Genomic DNA, 27730 nt, shown 5'->3' with positions numbered 1-27730 from the left:
TGAACTGCAGTACTAACCCTTTAACTCCCAGTACAGTGTGATGTTATGATGTGGAATACTGACCAAAAATCATAAGACCACAACAAGAGAGGATCTCTTGGAGCTAGGCTGCTTCCTGGGAAGGAGTGCTGTGTAGCCATAGAGCCCCTTCACCAGTTGGGGGAGCACAATTTTTCTTGCTATGATTACTGGTCTACCTGTGAATGCTTTGCCTGGTATCTCCAAGAATCTGTCAGAAGCAATTTTGCTTCTTTGTGAGCAGGGCATCTACATTACCTTTATGTTGTGTGTTCAGACAATGCTAGTCTGCAGCCATGTGCAAAGCCCTACGAAATCATTAGGGAAAAACTTGTGCCAAGACATCTGAAGGCACTTCTCCAGAAAATACAGGTGGGCAAAACATTGTGCACCTTCTCTCTGCCTTTGATCTCTTACTCTGATTCCCTGAGAAGGAAAGTGCAGAGGCTGAAGGGGAACCACAGGGCACTTTGACAGCCCGTCCACCAGTAGGGATGCATGCGGGACCGTGGCTATGCAACATGCCCACAGAGCCACTTGTCTTCAGCTCTGACAGCTACCTGCAAGTCTTTGACTTCCGTGACTCTGAATAGGGTGCTCACTCTTAACTACTGATACACTACAAAACATTTCAGATAGTTACATTCAGTACTGTTGGAGCAAAGGTTTACTCTAGCTTGAATACATGGAAAACAGAATTTGCTTGTAAGTCCTCCAAGGGTAGACATAATGGCTGCAATAAAATAAATCAGTGATCTACATTTGCTGCTGTTTTCCATCCCAAGCATTTCACTGTCGGAGCATAATCAGCTGAGACTACAGATGAGCCTTTAAGAAATTAGCTTAGGAGTTACTGTGCCGAGATCAAGTTACAAAACAACAAGAGGCTCTAACACTTGGATTCAAAGTGCATGAAATTGCTATTCAGTGTGAAGAATGATCATTTAATAAATCAACCTACTTGCCTTTCATCTGTCTTCACCACTTTCACCACAAGACTTACAGAAACGTCATTAGAAATTGACAGGCATCTCAGTTCATACACAGCCTCCTTCTGTAAGATAACAAATACTTAATTGCCACCCAGGGAGTAGGGATATATTTAAGTTTCCCCCACAGCCTTATGGAGTTTGCATCCAGGTCACCTACGTTCCTATAGAGCATGCGAAGCACAAGGAACAGATGTAAAAATATATACACACACTCAATTCACACCTCTCTACTTCTGTTCATTTTTTTCCTCGTGTGAACAAATGAAGAACCCACCTAGAGATCAAGGGGAAAACAAACAAACAAAAAATGCACATAAATAGAAGGCATTCTTGGAGCCTGTATGGATTGTAAGCCTGTGTAGCTACTTCTACTATAAACAGTAATTGAATAAATTGTTGATATGGTTTTCAGACTAAGAATTAGAGCCACATTTAACTCTCTTTCAGGCAAAGTCCCTGATCATGAGGCTTTCAGCTTTGCTCTTGTTGATGTTTCCTCACTGGGGAGCAGGAGACAATTCTATGCTGAGCAGTTCATCAGCAGGATCTGTCTGGACACCGACATGAGGACACCTATGTTCAGGAAAGCAATTAACTGGAAATTGAATCTCACTCTTCCTCTGAAATGTTGCAGTCTTCTTTACAACATTTTTAGATGACTTTATAAGAACAGAAAAAAAATCCATAAAGACATGATTTAATTAAAATTTGTCACCTTCGCTTGAGCTTAAAGAGCACTTTCTCTATTAACAAATTTGATACATGAAGAAGGAAAGACAATTCAATCTCTACAATCTCCACTCGATCTTTTTTTATCTATCTCCATCAAAATATTTCTAATCCCTTTCTACACCCTTGGTATTCACCCAAAAGCTAATATTAAAATCCACCCCATCTTCATTCTTAATTTCATCTTTATAGATCAAAAGTATCTAAGATAATCTGTGATCCTGAGCAGATCCCAAGCAGCAGCCCAAATACAAAGTGACACAGAATAGAAAAAAAAGGATATGCAATAACTATTTCTCCTGCTATCATAGAATCACTGAGGTTGGAAAAGACCTGCAAGATCATCACCAATATTTCTCACTAAACCACGTCCCTCAACACAACATCTGAACGTTCCTTGAATGCCTCCTGGGTCGGTGACTCCACCACCTCCCCGGGCAGCCCATTCCAGTGCCTGCCCACTCTTTCAGAGAAGTACTATTTCCTAATGTCCAACCTGAAGCTCCCCTGGTGCAACTCGAGGCCATTTCCTCCAGTCGTGTCACTAGTTACATGGGAGAAGAGGCCGAGACCAGCTGGCTACAACTTCCCTTCAGGTAGGTAGAGAGAGCTATAACGTCTCTCCTGAGCTTCCTCTCCAGCAGATTGAACAATGCCAGCTCCCTCAGCCAAGTTGGTAACAGCCTACACCACTCTGTTAAAGAGAGGAGCTGCATAATATTGTGGCAGATTAAAATTACTCAAGTGCCCCAATAGGCAGGAAGGTAAATATTAAAACTAAAGTCCAGTGGGATCAAAAGAACCAAACATAAAATGTGCACGATTGGAAATTATAATTTCATTATTAGGGAGTCCCAAACTTCATGGAAACCAGGAGGATTCACCTCTCAAATAGATTTTACTAAGGGTGTTTTATCATAGAGTTCTGCACTGAGCTCTCAGGTTTCCTATAAAGCTGCAAGGAAATCTGCCCCTCCAGCAAGTCTGTTACCTTGAACACATCCCATGTCACAGTGCATTTGGGAAGAGTGACAACTGCTAACTCTCCTTGTACACTTGTGTGTGCATTTACCCCAGAGGGCTCCCTGTAAGCAGTAAGCAAAGGCTGTCATTGCTCCAATTGTGTGATAATACGAGATCAATGTCTGAAGCAGCCTGTCTGACAGTGAATCTCTGCTTTGAGGAAGATGAGGAAGAAGGTTAGATATCACATGGACTTCTTCATTATTCACATCTGTCACTTTTATCTCAAGCTGTGAGTAACTGTCTTATTTTGTAGGTTTTCTTCACAGCTGCAAAGCTCAAGTCTTTTGCTTCTGCCTTGCTACACATTCCACTGCAGCCACAGATAAGGTGCAAGATGGGCACCTTATCAGATGTTCCCCCAGACAACAGAGGAGATGCAGCCAGCACAGCTGCTGCTGCCACATGGCATTTCTTATCCCCCTGACATTTCAAAACCACAGGAACAGCTTCAGCTGTCAGTGAAGTGCTTTCTAAGAAGGCATAATGTTTTGGAAAGAGTAAAGCCATACTGCCACATTATGCAGTACAGGAGATGAGCCAAAGATACGCATACACTACAGTTCACAACAAGATTTACTTACATACTAAATAGAGATATAGAGAGTTTTTTAGATGGCTTTCTTAAAGTGACTTCCAGCTCGAGGCAAGGCAAAAATAAGAGATACATAAAATGAATACATAATAAGCAGTTAAGTTAAAAAAAGAAAAAAGAAGAGGGCTCAGATAAGGTCAACTTGCAATAGCTTAATAGGTTTGGGATGAAAGATGGGATTTGTGACTGTGATCAATCTTTAATACTTAGAGTTAAGGTCTACATGAAAATCTTTCAAAATGGAAAGACTCACTGGTATGCCCTTACCTTTGTCAGCTGCTCACTTCTTAACTGTATATTGATGATCTTAAAGACAACTGCCATAGTCTATTTCAGGCTATGAGTAAATACATGGAGAATACTCAGTTCTGCAGTGCTGTCTTGTTATCTTTTTGGCAAAGAAGGCTGGTGGCTGAATGGTGCCTTTAGAAAGACCTGACATTTCCCAAGCGAGCCCGGAAAGGAACACGTTCTATCTTCTTTTCCCTACAAAGTTCCTGCTTAGCCCAGATTTTTGATTCAACAGAAGGGGAATGCAAGCTCATCAAATATGCCTGCAGCGTGCGGCTACAGCTCTCCTGAGCTCTAAAACATTACATCTTTTTCTGCGAAAGGTACATTTGGCATGCAGGTTTGCCCAGGGAATATCAGCTTCTATGTTCTTCTTCATAATTCTATTCCATTTACTCAGAGCTGCAGCCAAACAGAGAATGCCATGACCATTGCTACAAACATCTCAAATGATCTCTAAGAAGTCAGAAAGAAGATCTGAACTTTGAGACTAATGATGACTGATGATGCTTACTGCCTGAGTTTGTAGCCCCATCATCTGGAAACAGGGATGAAGTGAGAACATACATGCACACACAGCTCCACAAATTAGATTTCCTGCACCATAAATTGACCACTTTCAATGGTCATTTCTTTCTAATAACTTGCAACTTTCCATCCTGCAACAAAACATCATCCTTCAACCCAGTAGAGATCTGTATTGCTTCCTTTATGTTTTGAAAGTTACAGTTTTTCTGAGATAAGAAGAGGCCAAGGGGAGAAGTTGGACATACTGCTCATTTTCTGCTGAGCCATACCTGTAGCATACTCTGTGGGATCCTCTTACTCTCCACAGCATGTCATTTTTAATTGCCATATCATAAAATAGTTTTTAATGCATTGAACATTAAGGGATTTAAATCTCTTTAATGCTCCTGGATGGTAACCTCTCAAGGTTCATACTGAGGCCAGCTCCATATAATACATAGAATGTGGGCAAAAAAGCAATAACATAAATTAATGACAAGTATTGTAGAGAATATTTGAAACACTTGAAATAAGATCTCTAGGAGTTCTGCATTTCCAATAATAAGCCAAAGCAGTAAGTGAGGGAGGAAGGAAGGAGGGAAGGAATATTTCTGTTCTTTCCGGGGTAAAGTCATTTATTACTCTCCAAGCAAAAGGTTTTTACAATTTAATACAGGTCAATACTGTCAAGATGTGTGAAATCAAACCTATACAAGGAAGAAACCACAACAGCAATCAGATGTGCATAGGCTGGGGTAAAGCAATATGAAAACCATGGTATCACTGTACTCAATAGAAGGTTAATCTTGAAGATATGAAAGTGCTGTCAGCAGAGGCATATGCAATGTTTCAAAAACAGTAATGCATACAATGCAATATGAGCCAGTCTGGAGAATGTAACAGCTGTCTTATCCTGACTAACTATGCAATGTACAGAAATCTGTGATTATTTAAGAAATGTGGATAGCAATACCTATACTAGCAGGAGCAAATGGGATCATTTTAGCTAAGATGAAGATATTCCGATCAAATTATCTCCAAAGAATGAAGAGAAATCAAATTTACGTAATTGAGTTCAGCATATAGGTATTTGAAACCAATTAAGGTTATTTAGATCCTCTGTGTCATTAATGAGCAGTTTCAGATGAGGAAAAGCTCTCTCAACGCACCATTAACAAGCCCAGCAACACTTGTGAAATGAGCTGCAGCTTGGACACACATCAGTGCATCAGGTCATACAGGAGGAAATGCCTTTTCAGAGCACATTTTGGCTGTTCTCACAAAACCAGTCAGAAAGCTCCCCATCTGTCTTTTCCAAAGGTATTTCTAGTATCTGAGATAAAGACTTGTTACAAAAGCCTATCAGAATCCTAACAGTTGATTATTGTGGGGTTATTTTATTTCATTAAGGTTATTCTTGTTTGCTAGTTTCAGTGTCTGAACTAAATGATCTTCATTAGTTTGCAAATATTAGGTCTTGTACCTAAGTGCATGTATTTGTAAGTATCCCAGTAGATATCTATGATACATGAGCACTGACAAGTTTCCATGAATGACAGTGCTTGGAATACCAAATTCATTCTTGCTTACATAAAGGATTTTTTCTAATTCTATTTGAATTATTCTAAATTATTCTAAATAATACACAATCTTTTCTGCTTGTTATATGGGTACAAAAGCATGTCACTTGTAACCACTATGCTATTTTGCAATAGCATCTACGTCATCTCTGAAGTTTTGAAAACTTCAGATTCAAAAAGAAGTTTCATCTCATCTCACATTACTTACATGCCAACCGTAACTGTTAAGTTGTTCTGAGTATCCCATAGCCAAAGAAAATGCCAATTTTGCATATTTTTCCTTTTCATACATTCTTCCTCAATTCTGAAAGGCATTTTCCATAGAATAACAGAGACTTCTCCATCTAAGGAAGTCCACCTGTTAAAAGTTAGATAATTTAACAGATTCATCCTCTCAGGCTAAGTTTATACTCAGCAGCTTTCCAGGAGTGGTGCCCAAGTGATCATGACGGCCAAGTTCAAGGCAGAGCAAGCTGTAGTCAAGGTCTCTACCTACTGCAGTTTAACAGTCACATCAAGGCTGAATCAGTCCTTCATCCAGTGAATCAATATATTAAAGCTAGACTCAAACTACAGCAAATCTCAAACGCACAAATGCAGACTTCTGCTCTGACCTGCACAACATCTGAATGAATGCCACAGGGTAAGCGGGTTAGATACAAGTCCTACAAAACTCAAAAAATGAAAGACAGCAGTCACAAATCACAGCAAATGAAGGGGATTTTAAAGGCTTAGCCTTCTTGCTGTCTGTTGTAGCATGTTTACTTAGCACTCTGAGCATGTCTTCAGTTGACAGATGAAAAACATTGTTTTTACTCATAATGAATAGGCATACAAGAATTCTGAGAACCTTGATCTTGCCACAGTAAACTCAAGAGACTGGAAACTCTAAAAAGCACAGTTGGGAAAGTTTTAACAATTCCATCAACAGCAAGAAAGTTCCTGACTGCCTGATCAGATTGAAGCAGGGTGGCAATAAATCTCATCAGCTCAGGATGAAGAGGAGGTAGTACTGTCTGGACACCAAAGGAAAAAGAGGACTACATGGAAAAGGTTGCACTTCAATATATGCCTGGGGAAAAAAAAAAGAGGAAACGACCAAATCTGAGAATAAGGCACAGAGAGGAGTGAATACAGCTGAGATTCATCCAAGCAACAAACTTAGGAATGAATCGGTGACGCTGGGGAGATGAAGTTAGCTATGCCACCAAACATTAAGACAGAGATGGTAAACAATACAGAAAACAGAATCAAATGAAACTAGACCTTTGACTTCTAAAACGTCCCCACATAATCACTGCTAAGCTTTCTTTGAGCAAACCTAAAACCATGCCCGCTTTCTTGTTAACTTAGTAAGAGATTAAAGCTCATCGTCCAGAATAAAGTTTCAAGCCAAACTGGATTACCAAGGTAAAATCAAGTATCTGTAAACAAGGGGAGGAACATCAGATGAAAAGCCAGAAATGTAGTTAAAAGGCAGGCAGTGCCCAGGGATTTGAGATAAAGGGCACAGACTTCACCTACAGACCCAGTAAATTGACACTGCACATGCTACTGCAGCTGAAGAGCACGGGAAGCCTCCTCAGCCCTCTGATTACTATTAAATCTTGGTAGAGGAGATCCTAATAGAAAAGAAATTAGCTTCAAGCCAATTACAAATGAAAATCCTTTCATTCATCTGTGTCTGCCATGCTGTACACTGATATTCTCTTCCAAATAATAATAATTTGACATTAAATTGGTCTGCAAGGCCCATAATATGACTTAACTGCATATTAGGACACAGATTTCCATTGCTCTGGCCCCACACCATCAGTTTGAGTACTGTGTTAAATGCAGCATATTTCAGATCAAAAGCCAGATGCCTTGACCATGCAACTCCTACCATGAGTCTTTTACTGAACTCCATGAATTCATGTATGACTGTAATGCACCCTGAGCCTTCTGAGTTCATAGGGTGACACTGTTTAGGCATCTCATACTGCTGCTGAGACCTCCAGCTCCAATTCTATCTATCTGATCCATACTGAATCTTCTTCATTAATTTGTCAGTCCATCACCAAGAAAAAGCCCAGTCCCTCTGCAAACAGATGCAATAGGGGAATCCCAGGTTATCAAGGCAATATTTACATCCAGACGCTTTTTCAGTTTTTCTTAGGGCCAGCTTGACTTCCTTGCTAGCATCCCAGACGTCACACTGCCAAGGTCTGTCACCTCTTCTGGAAAACACAAGTGCAGCAATGCTTCTTCCTTGACAGGGGGATAGGTAACAGGAGGCGGCCCTGGCCTTGCCCCATCATCAGTCACATAAGACCTCTACAGAGGAGTTGGGGCAGCTTTCTTGTTGGCTCTGTGGTGGTTGGAAACAGATCTGAACAGCTCTGTCTACAGTTAGACATGTCTCAAGCTCCCAGGACAATTTCCTTCAAATTGCTCTCCCAAAAAAAGCACTTCTAGACAGTAAGCCTCAGTAACAGAAGAGGTCTGTCTTTTCAACAGAATTTCTGTTTCTTAGCTAAATGCCATAGCAGTACTCTTCAGAGCAGGAAATCTGCCATAATGATGGTCTCCAAGCCACAAATACGATCAGGTAGAATAATGCCCTCTGATCTTTAACTTGACACAAAACTATTTACTTGTTGAAGTAGATAGGTAGGAAAGGAGCATTTCAAAAGACCCAGAGCCAGTCATTCACAACCTTTAAACGTGCATCTGCATAATCTGGAGTGTGTGAGAAACAAAAGTGTCTTAAATGGAACCTGCCTTCCAGGAAGAGATGGCAGTTTGACTCAATAAGCCACGCTGCAACTCTCAGCAAAACAGAGCATACACAGCTCAGTGCTCAACTCCTTTCCTGACATTAAAGGCCACAAGTGAATGTAACCGAATGGCTAGAACTGCCGTGGATCTGTGCTCTAGGCATCATTCTCACCTGTTGATTCAGTACTGCAATCAAGTTTTAAGTTTCCTTCACAAAAACTCCAGCTCCCATTTAGTACCAGTGATTATGCCACTTGGGTTATCCTGCCTTTGTCTAGAAGTACAGCAAAAAGCTGGCATGTTGGGAAATTATCCAAATGGGAGTACCCCTTCAAATAAGGGGTCTGCATAGTGTTGTGCATGGATCAGATGCTTCTTCGGTGCTGCATAACTTGGGGTTCTTAGCATCTAAAGGGACATCAGTTATTTATTATTCTGTCCTTTTAGCATTCAATCTAATAAACAGCAGGTCAAATGGTACCTTACAGACTCTGAGTGCCTTTCATACCGGAATCCTAATGGACCAGTACTCCCCCAGCACCAAACAAATACACCAGGAGTACAGGACAGAGCAGTTAAATTGTTATCTTCCTCAAAGTACATAAGACACCACATCCCAGAAAGAACAGTACCGCATGGAAGGATTTGTCTGCCTCCTTAAAATAGAATTTCTGCTCTCTAGAATCAGCCATCCAAAAATTAGACATACTATCTTAAGTTAGTATTTACATTCCCTATATATTCAGCAAAGAGAAAGCAGTGATTAAGGATAGCAATCCACACCTTTTCAAGACAGCCATCTGGGATGGGAAAGATTAAGCTTCCTCTGTAGATGCACTTAGAACGTCCATAGCAGCCAAATCTGATCTTCAGCCAGCTTAACTTCACACCTAACGGTTACAGGTTTGATGTCAAGTGAGATGATTTGTACCCCAGTTGGTACTGACAAGGAAGTCAGAACAGGCTGGAATCAAAGTATTTGAAGTGTACTAAGGACAAGATAAGTAGAGCCATCTATATTGCTACATAAAAACATGGGAATTTTAAGAAATACATACATCCATCTGGTACTGACGATCCATTATTTTGCTATGCCCTCAGTGCTCCACACAGTTCTGCTGGATTTTCTTCATCTTGTAATGAACAACCCACCTGTTGACTCAAGACCAGAGAAATGTATTGTTAAGGACTGGGAACCAAAAAAATCCATTTTTGACTAGCAACTATTTCTATTACATTATAGGGATGTTTTAAATTCTTTCTTGCTATAACAGAGTGACTGAGTTACTGGCCCACCATTTTCTACTACCTGAGCATCTCCAAATATATTGCTATGCACACACAAGCATAAACAGAGATTATGTCAACCTCTTATTTAAACAAACTTGAATATAGGAACTCAAGAAAAATAATTTATGATTAATGTGGCATTTTAAGTATTTACAGACTCCTTCTCTAGCTTACTTTTAGAACAGAAATTCTTACTGATGTTTTCATGATGTCCATTCTTACTTCTTGACTTCCATTTTGCCTTCTTGCTCTCAAGAAAACAAACGATAAAAAAATACTATTAAGCGATTAGTTCTCTGCTTAGATGTCTCTACTTGCAAGTTGTTCAACTGCAGGATTTCTCTCTACTCCACAATACTACAGTTTGCCAGGTTTTCGTGTTTGCCCTAGATAATTCCCAACTGCAGTGAACACATGCTAGAAAATCTTAGTTATACTGTACAATCAATGAATACACAGACATTATAATTACGAAACACAAGAGAGTTTGGCTAAGCAGATTATTACATACACCAAAGAAAGAATAGATAGAGTGATTACGCTTACCTGGGCTTGCTGTAAAACTCCAAAGAAGGTATCTCCAGAAAAAGATCCTTCCCCACTGGTAGTCAGCTCTTAAATGGGTCTAGGAGAGGTGCAGCCAGGCTCCACTCCTTCCAGCAGCACAGCTGAGTTGCCTTCACCTGTGCTCCCAGGGCTGACTCATTGCTCACCTCAGGTGATCAATCAGAGGTTCAGGCCATTCTTCCCATACATATATACACCATAAAAATCAAACTACAGCTTCAGAAATACATGTAAGCACACTGCTTACACATCCTTGCTTCTCGGCCAGGATGCTGGCTTTTACCCAACCCGAGCTATTGCTCCCCTCTGTCCTTGTGAGGCCCCATCTGGAGTACTGCATCCCAGTACAGTAAGGATGTGGAGCTGCTGAAGCAGGTCCAGAGGTGGCCCTGGAGATGATGAGAGGGCTGGAGAACATTTCCTGTGAAGAAAGGCTGAGGGAGCTGGGCTTGTGTAGCTTGGAGAAGAGAAGGCTCTGGGCAGGCCTGATTGCAGCCTCCCAGTACTTGAAGGGAGCTTACAAGTTTTTACACAGTCTGCTAGTAATAGGACAGGGGGAAATGATTTTAAATTAAAAAGGGGGCAATTTAAGTTAGATGTTAGGAGGAAATGCTGTACCCAGAGGTTGGTGAGGCGCTGGCACAGCTGCCCAGAGAAGCTGTGGTGCCCCATCCCTGGAGGCGCTCGAGGCCAGGCTGGATGGGGCCCTGGGCAGCTGAGCTGGTGGGGGGCAGCCCTGCACATGGCAGGGGTTGGGGCTGGGGGGGGCCTGTAAGGTCCTTTCCAATCTAAGCCATTATATGATTCTATGATCTTCCAAAGGTATGTGAAGGTTGACATATTTTTGCACCTTTTTAATCACTATAAATTAAACCATTTCACAATGTTAGATTAAGGATGATACTTACTACAATGGTTATGCAAGAACTGCAGATATGAGATCAGCCAGGGGCTTTTATCCCTCACCAACTCTTGATTAAGGCGAATGCCAGGAAGTCCATGGAAAGCAGTGACTTCGTAAGATGACAGCCAAAAGCTAGACCCTCAAATAGAAAGGATCTGCATAATTCCTTCAAAAGACACAACAGTCTAGCTGAAGTTTTGGCCCTCAAAGCATTGCCCCAGCAATCTTTGTATTCAGATCTGCAGCAGTGAATTATGGCATCAAGTTAATTAAAGGTGATAGAATTTAGTGTGTTATCATGTACAAATAAAAAATCCCAGTTGTTATATTCTTCGAGATAAAGATTTTTCACATGCTTTGAACTATTAAAACAAGGACATCCAGGGGTTCTAAGGACAATAATAGCATACACTACTGAGGGATATTTAAGAAAGTGTATAGGTTATTAAAACTTGTTCAAAGCATACAATTAAACTTAGTGCTATTTTCTTTTCTGCTCGGAACTTAATATTCAGATGAAAAACTAACTACCAAATCAAATTATTACATTTCTAGTATTTCTAATGAAGAAACAACTTTCTTTCAAACAACCAACACAGAAGTCTGTTTTTATGTATTATCACTCTGAGTTACATTATCCAGTTAAAAATACCCCAGATGTAAGGGAATCTATTCCTTTGAACACAGAAAATAGGCAGTTACAACAATTCAAACAACAAAATGTTCCCTCATGTTACATAAGAAGACTTGAGAAACCAGCAGACCATCTGGCAAAAAAAAAAAAAAAAAAAAAAAAAAAATAGTGTACTTTACTAACTGTGAACTTGTGGAGGCTTTTTTTCTTAGCATAAAACCAGCCAGCATTCCTTTACCCATTAACTATTTTGAACATGCACTGGAAATCAAGGGCTGGCACTGAAGATAAACATGTCATTTTTCTACAAGGGAGACATTACAAAGAAGTTGTTCTTACGTGGTAAATAATAGAAACTCACAGAAGAGTAGGATGAAATAGTGCAGTTCTTCCAGTACTTGGCTGCATGGCTGCCAATCTTCTTTCTAACTTCTGAAGAAAACACAATGGCTCAGCTGTGAAAAGTTTCCTGGAATATCGAGTAATTGGAAGGGAAAAAAAAACAACAACAATGAAGACTGATAATGCTCTGTTTTACCTAACATAGTAATTATAACCTCATATGCTGTTTTATTCCCTCACAATTACTTGGCCCTGTGCAAATGGTTTCAATATATTGATATTACAGTGAAAAACAAGTAGATAAAACAAGGTTTTACCAACACGCTCTTTTAGAAGCCCTATTTATTAGTGTGCCATTTTCAAATTTAGTGATAACATATTTTAAGCTAGGAAGAGAGTCATTATCATGCTAATATCTATTAATCATTGTAATTATGAAAAAACTATTAGATACATGTTGCATCACCTGACTGAATATCCCTATGCTGCATCTGTGGTTTACATCTACTGACTTTCTGATTAGCAAAAATAAACCAAATCAAGTAAGACCTCTCATCTGTGGCTTGGTTTCCAAATTATATTCAACACCTAGCACGTATTTCTTCTGTTACTGCAGGTCTGTATTTGTGCTGTCTATTTTCATGTCACATCACCAAAACCTTTTTCCTTGAGCTTGTTTTTTTTAAGTGTTAAAGATGATGCCTCAGTTAGATGGAGAGCCAGCTCCAGGCACAAGAGATGTACCAGCAGAACCAGAGATACTAGGGTAGCAAAGTACAGGATCCAGACCTCTTTTATGCCAAACAACAGAAACTTTTGTAGAGCACTGAATTCAGGCCATGCAGCACGCACACAAATGCTGAACACCCGAGTCAAATACTTAGTTTTTAATGACAGTAAATCTTCTTGTAGGTGTTCTTCAAGGTACTGTGACACTCGTTTCAAAACTGACTTGTTTCTACCTAATTCAACTCTGTGGCCATTTTTTATTCTGGTTGTCACACTGCTGCAGCACTCTAGTCACAGGCCATAACCTCAGTGACTAAGGACTGAACAAACAGGACACAAAGCTGCCAGGTGGCCTAGAGAAAATGAGTTTTCCTCTAGTCACAGCTAAATAGAGTGGATTGCTGAATGTTTGGAAGAGAGCACCAAAGAGAGAAAAACAAGTTTTAATCTGCTTCTGTCTCAGAATTTGGAACTGACTTTGTTTCCTGACAAAGTTATCCACAGACAGTGTGGATAGAGACAAAAAATTTATCCAAAACCCATAGGAAGTTAAAGGTGTTGTCCTGCTTCCACCCCACACCCCCCAAAATGAAACTGGAAAAAAAAAAAAGTTGGAGAATAATGAGAGAAGCTCAGAGAGGATACAGACCCTGAGGAAGGGCAAGAATTCAGTAAGAAAAGCCTGGTTAAATGTGAGGCAGGTGTCTGATAATTTGAAAAAGATAAGCATACTGATGTGGATCTGAGATTCAGCTGCAGTCATCAAAGGCTTTAGTGAGAGAAATTCTAGAGAGATGTCAAGGATGGAGGATGGATTGTTGCCATGATGAAATCAGAGGAGAGTTCAGAATACCAATAAGTTTAGGAATGGAATGCCTGGAAAGAAGTTAGAAGAGTGGGGGGAAGAAAGGGTCACGGGTGGGTTTCCTTTGTGTAGGAAACAAAGAAACTGAGTGCAAGAAAGGCATCCAAAGACACTAGAAGATTACATGGAAACAAAATAGAGAAAAGCAAGTGAGATGTTTGTATTAGTGACAGGAGGAAAGGAAGAGTATGTGGCAAGAGACAGAAATCAAAGCCAAGAAAGTGTGTATAGTGACTTTTATCATAGAATCCTTAGGGTTGGAACAGACCTTTAGAAGTCATCTAGTCCAACTCCTCTGCAATGAACAGGGACATTTACATCTACATCAGGTTCCCCATGGTTTAATCCAGCACACTGCCTTGAAAGTCACTAGGGACACAGCATCCACCACATCTCTGGGCGATCTGTTCCACTGCCTTACCACCCTTACTGTAAAAAAACTTTTTCCTTATATCTAACCTAAATCCATCCTTTTTAAGCTTAAAACCATTTCCCCTGGTCCTATCACAACAGACCCTGATAAAGAATCTATCACCTTTGTTCCTGTAGCTCCCATTGAGATACTGAAATGCCACAATCACCTCAGAGCCTTCTCTTCTCCAGGCTGAGCAGCCCCAGCTCTTTCAGCCTGTCCTCATAGGAGAGGTGCTTCACCCCTTGGATAATTCTTATGGCCCTCCACTCAATACAATCCAACGGGTCTACGTCTCTCCTGTACTGAGGACTCCACGTCTGGACACAGGACTCCAGGTAAGGTCTCACCAGCGCAAAGTAGAGAGGTGCAAGACCTTGCACTTGAATTTGCTGAGGCTCTCCGTGTCTTTCACCGACACAACCCGCAGCTTCCATCTCCACAAGCCGCCCGGTCTGCCGGCGCCCAGCAGCACCCGGGGCTCCGCAGCTGCGGCGTCAGCCTTCCGCCGGGCGCGGCCGCGGCCACTCGGCGCCTCCGGAGCTGCGGCCGCCGGGCCGTCAACGGGAGCCGCGCACTCACCGCTCGCCCGGCGGCGCCGACGGCCGCCCTCGCCGCGCGGTCCCGCGTCCGAGCGGCTCGCGGCTTCTCCTCGTTAAAGCGGCCCGGGCGATCCTCGCGCCCCGCCGCCTCCGCTCCGCCCCCGAGGCTTTTTCCAGGCGAGCCCCGGCGACGTCCCCGCCGCGTCGGCCGCTCTCGCGAGAGCCGCCCGGCCGAGAGCCGCGCGGCCGCTCCGTCGCCTCGGGGAGCCGTGAGTGAGGGAAGCGGCCGGAACCGCGCCGCGCCTCGCGGGCCGTCGCTGCGCTTCTGGCGGGAACGGCTCCGAAGCGGCGAACCTCGGCGGTCGAGGCGTCCGCACTTCGCGGTGATGCCGGAGGACGTGCCGCAGTGTGGGAAGTCTCCACATAACGCTCTGGGACGGCGTCTCGGATAAAGCAGACGTTCTTCGCGGTTGCGGTGGCGGCCTCCTGCAAGCAGGAGAGCCCGAGAAAGCAGGGTTCCATCTTTCATCCCCTCTGCCCGACGCTGCTCTCTTTCTGCCCCGGTTCCTCACAAATGCAGGCAAACACAGGAAAAATGTATTTCTGCAGAGTTTAATGTCGCTACAGAAGAAGGCAGTACGTGACAAGTGGTTCATTTGTTCACATCTCACTCTTTCACTAACACTGCAAAATCCAGTGCTTTGTTTTCCAACTGCCGACTGCTCAACCCTGCCAAATACAGAAATGATACACCGATCTGTAACATGAAACTTGGCTGGCAGTTATCCTGGTCAGCTTTTATCATTTCCACGTAGACTTCATGGGTTTCCTCATTGCTGCAGGTTAATCGTAGGCCTTGTCAGCAATCTGTGTCAGTGGCCGTACGTTCAGGTGTTGTGATGACAGATAATGATGAATGCCCGTGATATCAGAGGTGACTGTTGGTGGTACGGCAGCAGAGGCTGAACCTTCCTACAAATACTCCATTACGTTTTGTTGTCGTGCCAGCAGATGGCAGCAGAGCTGCAGTTTCCATCGAAATCAACAGCAGGCATTACTTTTGGAGCGACCTACATCGGAGTGTCCAAGTATCCGTATGCACTTGTGTACAGCAGTGAAAAAGTCATGGAAAAAGCCCCCTGCAAGGAATGCAGGGAGCATTGCCTTTGCCAACGCCTGAACAAAAGACTGCAGTGTTTTTCTCAGTAATGTCCCAGACGTTTCCAATGGGAGAGAAGGAATCTGTGGGACTGACGGTGGGAAATTCAGCCTCTTTTTTCATCCCCAACAGAGCAGAAATCTGGGCGACCAAAATTACCATGAGGTATCTTGGCAATATAGAAGCCAGTATCCTACACTAGGGAAACCCGTGAGTTCTGCCAAAACCCCAAAGCATTGACTGCAAAATGCTACAGTGGAAGAGTGGAAAAGTGGAGAAAATCTTGTTCCTGTGTCCTGGGAAACTCTAGCAGCTTTGTGCCATGGTGAGAGGCCCTTTCTCTAGTAAGATAAGGGCACACCAATTTTGCTGGAGAAGTAAGATCTGCACGGCCAGCACGTAGGTGGGAGCCAGGAAAGGACATGGTGGGAGGAGAGAGGTGTTAAGCAACATCCAAGGCATGAAAATGCATCAGAAAGCCCTGAAAAGCATCACAAAGCCACAGCCAGGAAGCTTGGGAGTATCATGAGCAGCATCCAGGATGCGAGAGATTATTTGCTACCACGCCAAATGGTAGCAGAGCTCCCCCTGCAGACATCCCAAAGCCAGACAAAATGGGAAAAACCCCAGAGCTGTGCTGCACGCACCCCACAGCCACAGCATTGCAAGCTGGGGTGCCTTGCTGTGTGCTGCATTCATCCCAGTCCGTGTGAATGAAGACTCTGGAAGCAGTCAAGACGTTGATTGAGCACAAGTGTGCTTTTATTATTATATAAAAGACAGGAGGGTGTGAGAGGTCGATGGTGACGATGGGACTCATCCTGTCTTGTCATGGAGAGAGTGGCTCAGAGCTCTCAGTGCTGCTGTCCAGTGCCTGGGACTGGAGGCCTGATTGAAAGTCCCCCTGCAAGAGGCTCTGCTCTTCCTCACTGATCCTGGCCTGTTCCTGCACAGAGGTGCAACTTTCGGGGCATTCTGACTGTGCTTGGGCTGGGCTGCACAGCAAAGGCACGGGGTTAAAATCCAGGTTGGTCACGGTGGTGTCTGGCAGGCTCAGGTCAGCATTTTCAGCAGAGCCAGGTGTAATGAGAGCATGAACTTGAATGAGCTCCTTCTCTCCATCACTGTTGTTACTGTTGTTAGATGGAAGGCTGCTGTTGGAGTTGCAGCAATTTGTGCTCCCTATGAGCTCTCCAATGATGGAAGCACAGAGAGCATCCTCGCTACTTGCCCTGGATCTTGTGGGTTGGCCAGGGCTCGATTCACCTAGAAAGGATACACAGGGGTTAGTGTCAAACTTTCACAAACTGAATTACGACAGTGGTTCTTGATCAGGGGTGAACTGAAGATGTTAGGCAGGGGCTGGAATGCCAGAAGGAGATACAAGTGCAGAGCAAGCTTGAATTCTATGTTCCTGAAAAGCAGGGATTTGGAAGCTGCATTTGCACCCTTACCTGCCAGGACTACCACTGCTGTTTCTGAGGGCTGCCTGGCATTGCGCTGCAGTTGGCGTTTGCTGCCAGAGGATGGCTTTCTGAGGCTGAAGCAGCAACACCAACTGCTAGCTGGTGATTCCTCAGTCTTGCTGGGTGGATTTTGCCTGGAGAGAGAAAACAGCCAATGCTGTGAGTCGTGCGTGGTGCAGGGTGAGGGAAGAGCAGCACTGAGCTCTTGGCAGCAGTTGCTTGTTCCTAGCACTGCCTGGTTTCTGCAGAAAAACAGAAAACCCACCCAAACAATGATGCTGGGTGCTGGAAAAGAAAGTCCTCTTTACCTTTCAGATGGAAAGTCAACGACGGTGTGGAATTTGCCCTGCCCAGCTGCAGGGCTTTCTTCCACTTCAATGTCGGGGCTGCTCTCTGTCACAACAGGAGAGCTGCTGTGGCCTCGCCTCTGTGCCTGTGCCTCCTCCAGGCTGAGCAGCTTTGTGGCAGCAGAAGAGACCCCCACAGACTTGGGCCCTGGGAGAGAATTGTGCCCTGTCAAAGAAAACCACAGGTAAGAGCGAGGATCAGGAAGCAGCAGCACAGCCACCACAGTTCTGGGGGAGGTGCTGTATTTTTCTCAGGCTTGCTTATCCGAGCCACTGGAAGAAGAGGAGCTCAAAATAACCAGGTGGGCAGAGGTGTGTTTATGGCAAAGGACACGGTCATCATTAAGAGATCTCACCCCTAGATAAAAGGGGCAGGGAACTGAGAAAGCTTCGCTGCCATGCTTGCATGAAGCTTTTCCTGCATGCAAACCATAATAATGACGGTTTCCTCCTTGTGAAATTTGGGCTTGGACATTCTCAGCATCCAGCAACAGGATGCCATACCCTAATGGAAGCCCAGAGGTCTGCTGTCCCCTTGATGGTAAAAGAGTATCTCAAAGGTCCTGGAGAAGGCCTGCATTTGGTCAAGGTGTCAGGTCAAGATAAAGCTAATGGAGGAAGACACTCACCTGCTGCATCTGCGATGTGTGCTCTGGATTTGGAGCAGAAGAGGACGTCGGTGTGGTTGATCATGAATTCCACCACATCTGACTGTGTCTGCAGCTCCATGCAGGCAGCTCTTCCGCTGGCGCAGGCAGACTCGTTCTGCTGTGATCTGTAGAAAAGGCAGATTTTAGAAGTCATTTCTCCAAGACCGTTTCCCCGAGTCTGAATTGTTGCAGCCAAAAGCTGTCAGCTGAGGCTCTGGAGACTTCCACAGTGGGCAATCAGTGATGGCACTGCAGAAATTCTCCTGGATGATCAAGGACACGTCAGTCCCATCTCAACAAGACTGCAGAAATTGTCACCTAGACATTGTGCCCGTGGGGTTGGAGAACAGCCCAGGCTCCTGCGCTTCTGTCAGCCACAGATTTTACAGGAGAAGAGCACATTTGATGGAGAAAAAGAGAGGACTGTTTTTCTTAACTGGAGAACAGAGGAAGTGTTGAAACAGAACCAGAAGTTTACCTTAAGAGGTTTGGAGCCCACACAATGGCTAGGTTCTTGGAATGCATGTTTGTTATCGTGGAGCTCCCAGCCAGACACGCCAAGTGTCTCATCAGATACTCCAGAGTCCTGGAAAACAAGAGAGGCAAACGTTCAGCACCAACAAGCATGCTGTGCTGTAATTCAGAAAGACAAAGGCTGGAACTGCATCGTTGCCCTCTGCAATGCAGCAGGGCTGAGCTCAGCCGGCTGAGGGCAACACTGACCTGTAGTGAGGAACGGGCAGCTGCTGGATGACGTCCTGCATTCTGAGCAGCCGCTCCTCCTCTGTAGCGGCACCAACAGCATCCTGGAGTAGTGCAGAAAGGGAGCGAGACACCAATCAGGCTAGTACACCACTGCGAGTAAACCTCGTGGGGCTGACAGCAAAAGGGCCTCAGAGCTGGGGCACTGCTGCCGCCATCTGCCAAGAGGCCCAGGAAGAGGGAAATGAAAGACGTGGCCTTGTGCTTACCGAGAACTTGCCGTACAGCTGGTGGGTGAGCAGAGGGTTCGGGAGCTCCCTGAAGTACATCTTGCAGAGGGAGCTCACGCTGTGAATGTCACGGACGGTGAGCTCAGGAATCTGCTCCGACTCAAATTCCTGCCTGGAGAGAGGGACGCAAACCCGGTTGAGCGAGAGGAAGGCAAGCCCAAAGCCACACCAGATGCACTCAGGCTGTGTCAGTCGCAGCACTCTTACCGCAGTCTCTGGATGTTGGATGCGACGCCGGACAGGCGGTATATCCCCTGCACCACGCCGTGCTGCTCAATGAACTCAGCGCAGCTCTGGAGGACCTGGGGGACTGAAGAACACGTGCCAGCCGTCAGTGGAGCTCCTGATTCAGTCGTGCTGCAGGCTGTGCTTCACATCCCATCCACTAAGCCCAGCCAGGCTTGGCTGAAGCAAATACAGATGTGCTTGTCTCTTAGGAGCATCCGCCTCACTTGATCCTTCAGCCATCAACTCCCATTACACGTGCCTCCACTGTTATCAGCCTGCCCCCTGCTAGATATGAGCTCCCTTTCATCTTCTTTAGATGCCCAGCAGTGGAAGATCTCAGGAATGGGCAGCTCCTTACCATCACGACCGGAGTGGAGAAGATGCTCTCCCAGGTCACCGCCAAACACCCTTTCCTTCTCCACCTCCCGCTCGGTCGGTTTCTTTGGGCGGGCCTTCACCAAGGAACGAAGGAAGGTGAGGATCTTGCTGCGTTTCTTGGGCACTGCACAACAAAAGGAAGAAACCAGGTCATTTCAGGTCTGGCTCCGTTGGACGAGGCCGAGCACAGCACATTCTACAGAGCACGTCAGAACGGGAAGAACATTACCAACCAGTACATACAAAAAGGGATTTTCCCCATCTCTGGAGGAGCCCAAGGCCAGGTTGGATGGGGCCCTGGGCAGCCTGGTCTAGTCTCACATTAAATGTGGGGGCTGGGAGACCATCCTGAGGAGGGTTGGAGCATGATGATCCCTGAGGTCCCTTCCATCCCAAGCCATTCCATGAGTATTCTATAGTTTTGCCAAGTCCAATCATAAAATCAGGAGGATTGGGCCAAATCACTGCCCCATGGTATGCATGAAGATTCATCAACCCAGAGGACAATGTGGGATGGATAAAGGAGGTACTAAACATGGAACGCACCCCCAAAAAGACTTCATTTTGCTTCCCCACACCATCAAATGTAACATCCCTACCTGGCTTTGGCACTGAGTTGATGAGTGCCTCAGGAATGTTCTTATTAATGAGTTCCACACACTCCCCTGGGAAAAATCCAACCTGTAACAAGAAGAGAGGCCAACTATTGCATGCAGCACTTCTCAGGTCTGAACTGTTAAACCAAAAGCCACATAACATTTCCCTCGGAACGTGCTTGCCTGACGTTCCATAAGACTATCCAGCAGAAAATGGCCATAGTTCACAGCATAAAGGTAATAATTTTTCAACATTTGCAGCCAAAGGCAAGGTCCTCTGACACCGACACAGGGAAACTGTTTACGTCCATTAGGCATCCTGTGCAGGCAGAGCAGCTCTAAGCTGAGATTCCTGCCTTTACTGCAGTTGCACTCTCCAGTCTGAATCTTGTGCCTACCTGGAAGCCGAGCTTGCCTCTCCACCAGGGGGTCAGCTCCTTTGGTGGCATGTCGATGACACACACGATGTCTCCCACCTGCAAGAGATTGCAGTGTCAATCCCAGCTTCAGCACGGCTGGGAGGAAAGCACAGCTCAAATGTCTGCATTCTTCTGCACTGCCAAACATCGCCGAGCTTGAGAGCACTTGCACCAGTGCAGCTCTGAGGGCATTTGCCATTGTAAAATTGAGCAACAAGGAACGCCTTGAACTGCTTACCTCAAAGGAGAGTTCATCCGCTGCCTGGGCAACGTATCTCTTAACGACATGGGCAGCAGCAATAGCTGGAATGTTCACAGCTGACTCCCCATGGTCCAGCAGGGGTTTCCCCTTGTTCTCAGTCTGAAACAGAGAGCACAGGCCACGGTGAGGAGCTGGGAACCAACGAGGAGGATTTCAAGGTGAGGAGCACATCTGGAGAGAAAGCTGCAGGAAATGCACTCGGTCCTTATCATGGGCACTTCAGAAGGAACTGCAAGTCTAATAACGGCTGTTTCTCTCCCTGGTGTGCAGCAGGCACACGCCAGGCAATGCAAAGATGCATCTCTCCCCGCCCAGACTAATCAGCAATGGCACTGACGCAGGCAGGTGGCCTTGTGTATTTTGCCCCCTCCTTTCCTGCGCTCTTTGTGCAGGAAGGCTGACTGTTTAAGATGCTAGGAGACCGTGAAGAGGGAAACCAAAGCTATGGCTGCAGTTACAAGGTGCAAACAGTGCCATTGCAAGCACCAAGCAGCTCTCTTGAGCAGTCCAACCAACAGCGAGGCCAAACAGAGCAGAGAATGATTGTTGTTTCTGCAGCCATTTCAAGGGAAAAGTCAGTAGAGGACAAACACAACAGCCGAGATGGCTCTGGTAGTTTTATAAACTTGCCACACTTGCACTGCTGTCTTGCCACAGAGGAGCTCTCTTGGAAAGCAGGAGAGCACATCTGCGGCTCACTCTACTGGCTGCAGTCAGGGAACAAAGACCAATCAGAGCTTCATACTTTACCTCTGTCCATGCCACGTCAGGCCCACAGCTGATCTCGCTGCACGCCACAGCCATCAGTGTAGGTGTGACAAGCTGGAACTGAAAAGAAACACACTTTTATTTTCTCTGTTCACATCTCTGCTGTGCTCCCTACAGCTGTCGGGCACACTCACACAGCCCAAGCACGCCTGCTGGTGTCCCTGGTGATGCTGTGCAGCTCTGCACAAGCTGGGGCTGGGACTCTTTGCCTAAGGGATTGCTTTCCATAAAACCAGCTGGTCACAGCACCACAGACAGCATCCTTCTGAGGGCTGAGCTGCAGAGCATGTGGAGAAAACCCACACGTGACCAGCGTCCCATCAAAGCTGGATGAGGCTGTGTTACTAAACACGGGGCGTCACGGGCTGCTAAAGCATGTGGGGGGACAAACCATGGCAGGTACCTGGCAAGAGATCAGAACGAGGGAGACAAATCTCACGAATCCGCAGCCGTTCCTTGTCACTATGCTCTGATCTTCCACGAGCAAAAGCTGCAGCAGGGAAGCAGGCAGAGGGTGGAGAGAGGAGAGAGAAAGAGCAGGTCAGTTTGCTTCCACGGTTTAGCAAAGACTACAAGGGAAAAACCAAAATCTGCCCTCCCTCAACTTAAAAACTTAAGTTTTCAACTTAAAACCATTTCCCTTTGTCCTGCTGTTATCTACCCTTTCAAAGAGTTGATTCCCCTCCTCTTTTTAGGCTCCCTTTAGGTACTGAAGGCTGCCATGAGGTCACCCCACAGCCTTCATTTCTCCAGGCTGAACAAGCCCAGCTCCCTCAGCCTGTCTTTGCAGGGGAGGTGCTCCTGTCCCCTGATCATCTCTGTGGCTCGCCTCTGGACCCTCTCCAACAGCTCCCTGTCTTTCTGGACACTGTACTGCAGCTGGGGCCTCACAAGAGCAGAGCAGGGGGGGACGATCACCTCCCTGTCCCTCATGGCCACCCCTCTGCTGATGGAGATAATGTGATCCTATGAGCTCCGCCAGCCAGCAGTTCTCAGCACTCACTGTCCCCCCGTCTCTCCCACACTGTCTCAGCTTACCTACAAGGTGCTGCACAGGACGGTGTGAAGACAAAGGGACGCAGTCGGTGCACAAGTGCAACAAGCGAGCTGCTCAGTCAGAGCTCCAGCGCTCCAATGAAGGGACGCAGCACGCACTGCTCCTCCCCTCATTCTAGCCCTTATGACATCACTGAGGGCCACCAGGCTGCTCCACCACGACGGACAGGGTGGGGAGGCAAGACCAGTCACAAGGGCAGAAGATTCCAACAGCCCAGCCCAACGTTCTGGAATCAGGGGCTGCTTGGAATTCTAGCCCAGCCAAATCCTGGAGAAGCTGGCACGGGGTCGTCATGACCAAAGCGCAGGACCTGGCGCTTGCTCTTGTTGAGCCTCGCACAACTGGCCTCAGTGCATCCCTCTGGAGGGCCTTCCTGCCCTCAGCCAGATGGACGCTTCCTCCCAGCAGCGTACCTTGCAGTGCTGGGCCCATGTCAAATCCACACTAGAGTGGGTTTTGTTACATTCAAGGGCATGTTGCAGCACCCATCTATTTCACCTGGAAGGAAATAAAGCAGGAGATGGGAGAAACACAGAACTGCTGCCAGACTGCTTAATCACTTTCTCAGCCCAACTTCCCTTGCCTCATCCCCTACCCCAAATCCTGGATGATGCCCACAGGCTGATTGTTGGATCTCAAGTCCATAGGACTCCTTTCACAGGGCTCCATCAAAAAGGCTGTCACACTTGTTCCGTACACTCACACTGACCCAGCAGTGGTATCACAGTCACTTAACACACACACAACAACCAAACCCCGAGCATGCACATCCCTTCCTGCGTGACTGCAGCCCACAGCTCCCCTTCACACCTCCGTGGATCTCTGGTGTTTTACACGGATGCAGCCTCGCTGCAGCTCCGTGGCTGTCACACAAGGCCTGCAGGACCTCTTTCTCTGCAAACCCCGTCTGCAGGCATTGGTTCACGAGGTTCACCTCCTGCCCTCCTGAGCAAAAACAAGCACTAAGAACAAGAGCAAAGCACACTGGACTCGACCTGGCCGGATCCCCAACCCTCAGTCCTGCCAGACGGACCCTGGTGTGGAGACTCATCCCCAAAGCCTGGCTGGACATCAGCACAGGCATCGTTCTTCAAACGCCCCATCCAAGCAGCAAGGGATCAAAGCGTTGGCACAGCTGAAACAGAAATGCTGTGTGAGTTTCCTGTTAGCACTGAGCAGGAACAAATCTACCGCTGAGCAGCAGGATGTGAGACAAGCAGCAGAAGACACCCAACCTGCAGAACCAGCTCGTTTGGGGTCGGTCCAGATGTTTGTCTGCTCCCTTCCCTGGCCCAGGCCAAGCTTGTGAGCTGCTCCTCCTTGGTGCAGGGGGAAATGGTGCAGATGCCATGTGGTCGCTATGCACAGCATGCCTTGAACTTGCTTTTCCTCTCTCCATCTTCCATTAGTAAACAGCATCTCCAGCCTCCAGAGATCACTGAGTCCAACCCCTGCACAACAGTGAAAAAAAAGATATGATAAGGGGTACTTAAAGCACAGCATCTGTAATCAGATCAGACTCCTGCACTGTGAAGACTTCCATGAGTATTCCTGCACAGTGCATCACTTAGTCTCTCTTTAGCCTTGTGTTCATGGTTTTCCTGTAAGAGCTTGTCTAAACACTGCCTATAATCGTGGTTATGCTAGAATAACCTCTTGGTGCAGCAGGATGTCTGGAGCCCAAGTGCAGAGTCTCAGTGTTGCAAAGCCTTGAAGAGGTGCACCGTATGTGCTGGGGCTGATGACACAGACACTGGAGCAAGGCCAGTGTGATGTTAGAAACTTGACCAGCAGCTGATCTGTTGTCAGCCATTTCTGGACACAAACGGGATCTGGTCGACTTAGGACATGACCTTTGGGCTGGAGAGCAACTCCCCGAGGAATCACACAGCCACTGCAGACCGTTGGCAAGAACCCCATACCAAAACAGCTCATCTGCAATCAGTTTTTAATCTGTGCAGCAGTGATTGGAACAGGCGCACGCTCTCTGCAATTGCAGGAATGTTCACAAGTGGAATGTACATCACCTGTGTGCTCCAGCTCTTCTGTGTGCATGCTAGGAGCAGTGATCCCCCTGCACCCAGGGCTGCAATAAAGTCCTGTGGGCTTTCTGACCTGCCAACCAGCAGCCCAGGCTGCCCAGAGCCACATCCAGCCTGGCCTTGGATGCCTGCAGGGATGGGGCATCCACAGCCTCCCTGGGCAACCTGTTCCAGTGCCTCACCACCCTCTGGCTGAAAAACTTCCTCCTCACATCCAACCTAAACCTCAACACCCCCCGTCTCAGTTTAAAGCCATTCCCCACTTGTCCCATCACTATCCACCCTCCAAAACAAAACACCTCGGCTGTTCAACACTGAAAGAGCAAAATAACCCACAGTTCTTACTTCCACTGTATGCATTTAATTCCAAACTTAAGGTCACAGGTTAATTACTCATGTGATCCTTCCTGACAGAAGAACTACTCGTAGTGATGTGTAGGAGTAAGGAACAGTTTGAAAAGGTCATGGACATATTAGAACTTGCAGCATTTATCTTAATAGATGCCTACATTGCAAAGCATTTTGTAAAACACACGTTACAAGTACTGTGCATTGGATTACACTATATCAAACTCTAAGTAACAATACAGGTTGCTTTTAAATCTACACTTACATGTTTTCTTCTAACTCCTTGATAAAATTCCTTACTACCTTCAGTTTTACAGCCAAAGCAGTGTTTGAGCTGGTAATGTACTCTTGAACAGCAGTGGTGCCTTTAACATTTGTATGTTTACATCTGAAAAGAGAACTTGGTCATTATTTCATGATGAGAGAATCTTATATGACAGAACAGAATTTCAAAAATCTGACAATACTGTAAAATGCCAGTGTAAGAATGTTGCTTTGATTTTTTTTTTCTTTTTTTTTCTTCTTTTATCTTTTTCATCTTTTTTTTTTTTTTTTTTTTTTTAAATGGTGAGTGTACCATTAATTCAAAACAAGAATTTTGTTTGTAAGTCGATCTCTATAACTGTTCTTGGCATCATTCTGTAGGATGAACTAGATACATGGAATGTGGCACTGGCTCCCCAGGGCAGTGGTTTGGCACTGAGCTGACAAAGGCCAAAGAGCATTTGCACAATGCTCTCAGACACAGGGCTTGACCCATAGGAGGTCCGGTGTGGAACCAGGAGGTGGAATACATGATCCTCGAGGTCCCTTCCAAATAAAGATATTCCATCATCCTCTAATACTTATATTCCCAAGTCCTGTACGCAGTGCTCAGATGCTTAATTGAAAGGTTCCATGAAACAGTGAGGTATCTATGTCCCTTTACCACTCAGTTATTCAATTTGCCACATGGATCTTTCATCCAGTCACATTAAAAAAGCACTCAAAGTATTTCCTTCAGTCTTCCATTCTGATAGAGCTTTCTGGAGCAAATAAAGAGTTGCAACTCAGAATGTCCACACCTCCCTTCCTGCACCCTGCATACTTTTTTCATTGCACTGTGATTACGTACCATTCTATTGTCACCCTCATTCTGTCATTATCTAGGCTGTTTACTGCCATTAAATTTTCCAGCAACAGATACCCACAAGTACAGCCAGCCTGGAAATATTTTGATTACTTATCTTTGTCCTGATGTCCTTGTTGGAGCTGGGACATTTCTCCATCTCAGCAGCAGAGGGCAGGAGGGGTCCAAGGTGAGGGCACACTCTCCTCTGTTTTTCTGGCACTCAAAAACAAACAGAACATGAAAACCAGATGTGTTTCCGTGCCCATGGCAAACACCAGCCTTTCCATCCTTACAGTCCTTCCTGACATCAGAACTAATTGAAACAGCATCCCACTCACCTTTGCCATGTCTGGCAGAAGTTGCAGCTCTTTCTATTGCATCCCTCTAGCTTTCAAGTCAAGAGCTCCTGTGTCACACAAAGAAAAGCAATCTCTTACCTGCTGTGCCATGCTCATGGCAGCAGCAATGCAGATGCCAGCAGCTGATGCCCACAAGGACAGCCAGCCTGGACTTATTTTCATTACATATCTTTGTCCTGATGTCCTTCTAGAAGCTGCAACATTTCACCATCTCAGCAGAAGAGGGCAGCAGGGGTGCAAGTTGCAGGCACACTCTCCTCTTTTTCTGGCACACAAAGAGAAGATGAAAACCAGATGTGTTTCCCTGCCCATGGCAAACACCAGCCTTTCCATTCTTACAGTCCTTCCTGACATCAGCAGAGATATTTTGCTTTCTTGTGCCACTTCATCCCTTTAGCATCTGGCATTCTAACAAAAAAGTACTTACAAGGAATTTTAATATTTTCATGTTAAATGTCAGAATTAGAACCTTAGATTTACCAAATATTTAAAACGTTCAACCCAGTGAGAAGTGAATTGATGTTGTATTTAGCATTCAGATAAGAACTTGTAAAGGAAGTAAAAAGTGCTGCTTTCATAAACTATAGTCTCATTGTCAAGCCTTGCACTGTCTCAGCAGGTTATTACAGAATGTTCATTCAAGCAGGAATTAAGAGATGCGTCTGAATTGATAACAACAACGAATAATTAAGAAAGCTTGACTGCAGTCTGCTTGAGGATTCCAGTCTGAAGTGTGTTCCACCTGATGACAACTGGGAATGTCTTTCT

General features: G+C 45.5%; 2 protein-coding genes and 2 long non-coding RNA genes across 17 annotated transcripts in view; all 4 read right to left on the bottom strand.

Moving 5' to 3' along the window:
• Positions 1-14808, bottom strand: part of LOC149912380 (uncharacterized) — a 31750-nt gene extending 16942 nt beyond the window's left edge. For 3 of the 14 annotated variants that reach the window (XR_016461806.1, XR_016461804.1, XR_016461793.1), the window contains exons 1-3: positions 12252-14808; positions 9981-11422; positions 9554-9654 (exon numbers count right to left, since the gene is read on the bottom strand). This is a non-coding gene — a long non-coding RNA (uncharacterized LOC149912380). Of the gene's footprint in view, positions 1-979; positions 1073-9278; positions 9460-9553; positions 9655-9959; positions 11423-12251 lie in introns of all 14 variants that reach the window. The other 11 variants (XR_016461797.1, XR_016461800.1, XR_016461802.1 and 8 more) reach the window with 11 other exon arrangements.
• Positions 14809-16752: 1944 nt separating this feature from the next.
• LOC149912379 (rho GTPase-activating protein 32-like) lies at positions 16753-19496 on the bottom strand. Its single transcript, XM_090132022.1, has 7 exons — positions 19374-19496; positions 19126-19208; positions 18881-18988; positions 18382-18527; positions 17714-17918; positions 17394-17539; positions 16753-17205 (listed from the first exon to the last, which is right to left on the bottom strand). The coding sequence occupies exons 1-7, from the start codon at positions 19431-19433 to the stop codon at positions 16769-16771; spliced, it is 1185 nt and encodes a 394-aa protein (XP_089988148.1). The 5' UTR covers positions 19434-19496; the 3' UTR covers positions 16753-16768.
• Positions 19497-19634: 138 nt separating this feature from the next.
• Positions 19635-20681, bottom strand: LOC149912378 (uncharacterized). The gene is made up of 3 exons (XR_016461498.1): positions 20600-20681; positions 19981-20124; positions 19635-19704 (listed from the first exon to the last, which is right to left on the bottom strand). It is a non-coding gene; the product is annotated as an uncharacterized LOC149912378 (long non-coding RNA).
• Positions 20682-20934: 253 nt separating this feature from the next.
• LOC149912377 (rho GTPase-activating protein 33-like) lies at positions 20935-23489 on the bottom strand. Its single transcript, XM_090131049.1, has 5 exons — positions 23084-23489; positions 22449-22535; positions 22028-22105; positions 21254-21376; positions 20935-21072 (listed from the first exon to the last, which is right to left on the bottom strand). Exons 3-5 carry the CDS (start codon positions 22079-22081, stop codon positions 20935-20937), a joined length of 315 nt encoding a protein of 104 aa, XP_089987175.1. The 5' UTR covers positions 22082-22105; positions 22449-22535; positions 23084-23489.
• Positions 23490-27730: the final 4241 nt, after the last annotated feature.

Source organism: Phasianus colchicus, chromosome Z, assembly GCF_987193195.1.
Source record: "Phasianus colchicus chromosome Z, bPhaCol1.hap1.1, whole genome shotgun sequence".
Classification (NCBI taxonomy): Eukaryota; Metazoa; Chordata; class Aves; order Galliformes; family Phasianidae; genus Phasianus; species Phasianus colchicus.
Note: the sequence above shows the minus strand (reverse complement) of the source record. Positions and strands in the feature narration are given on the sequence as shown.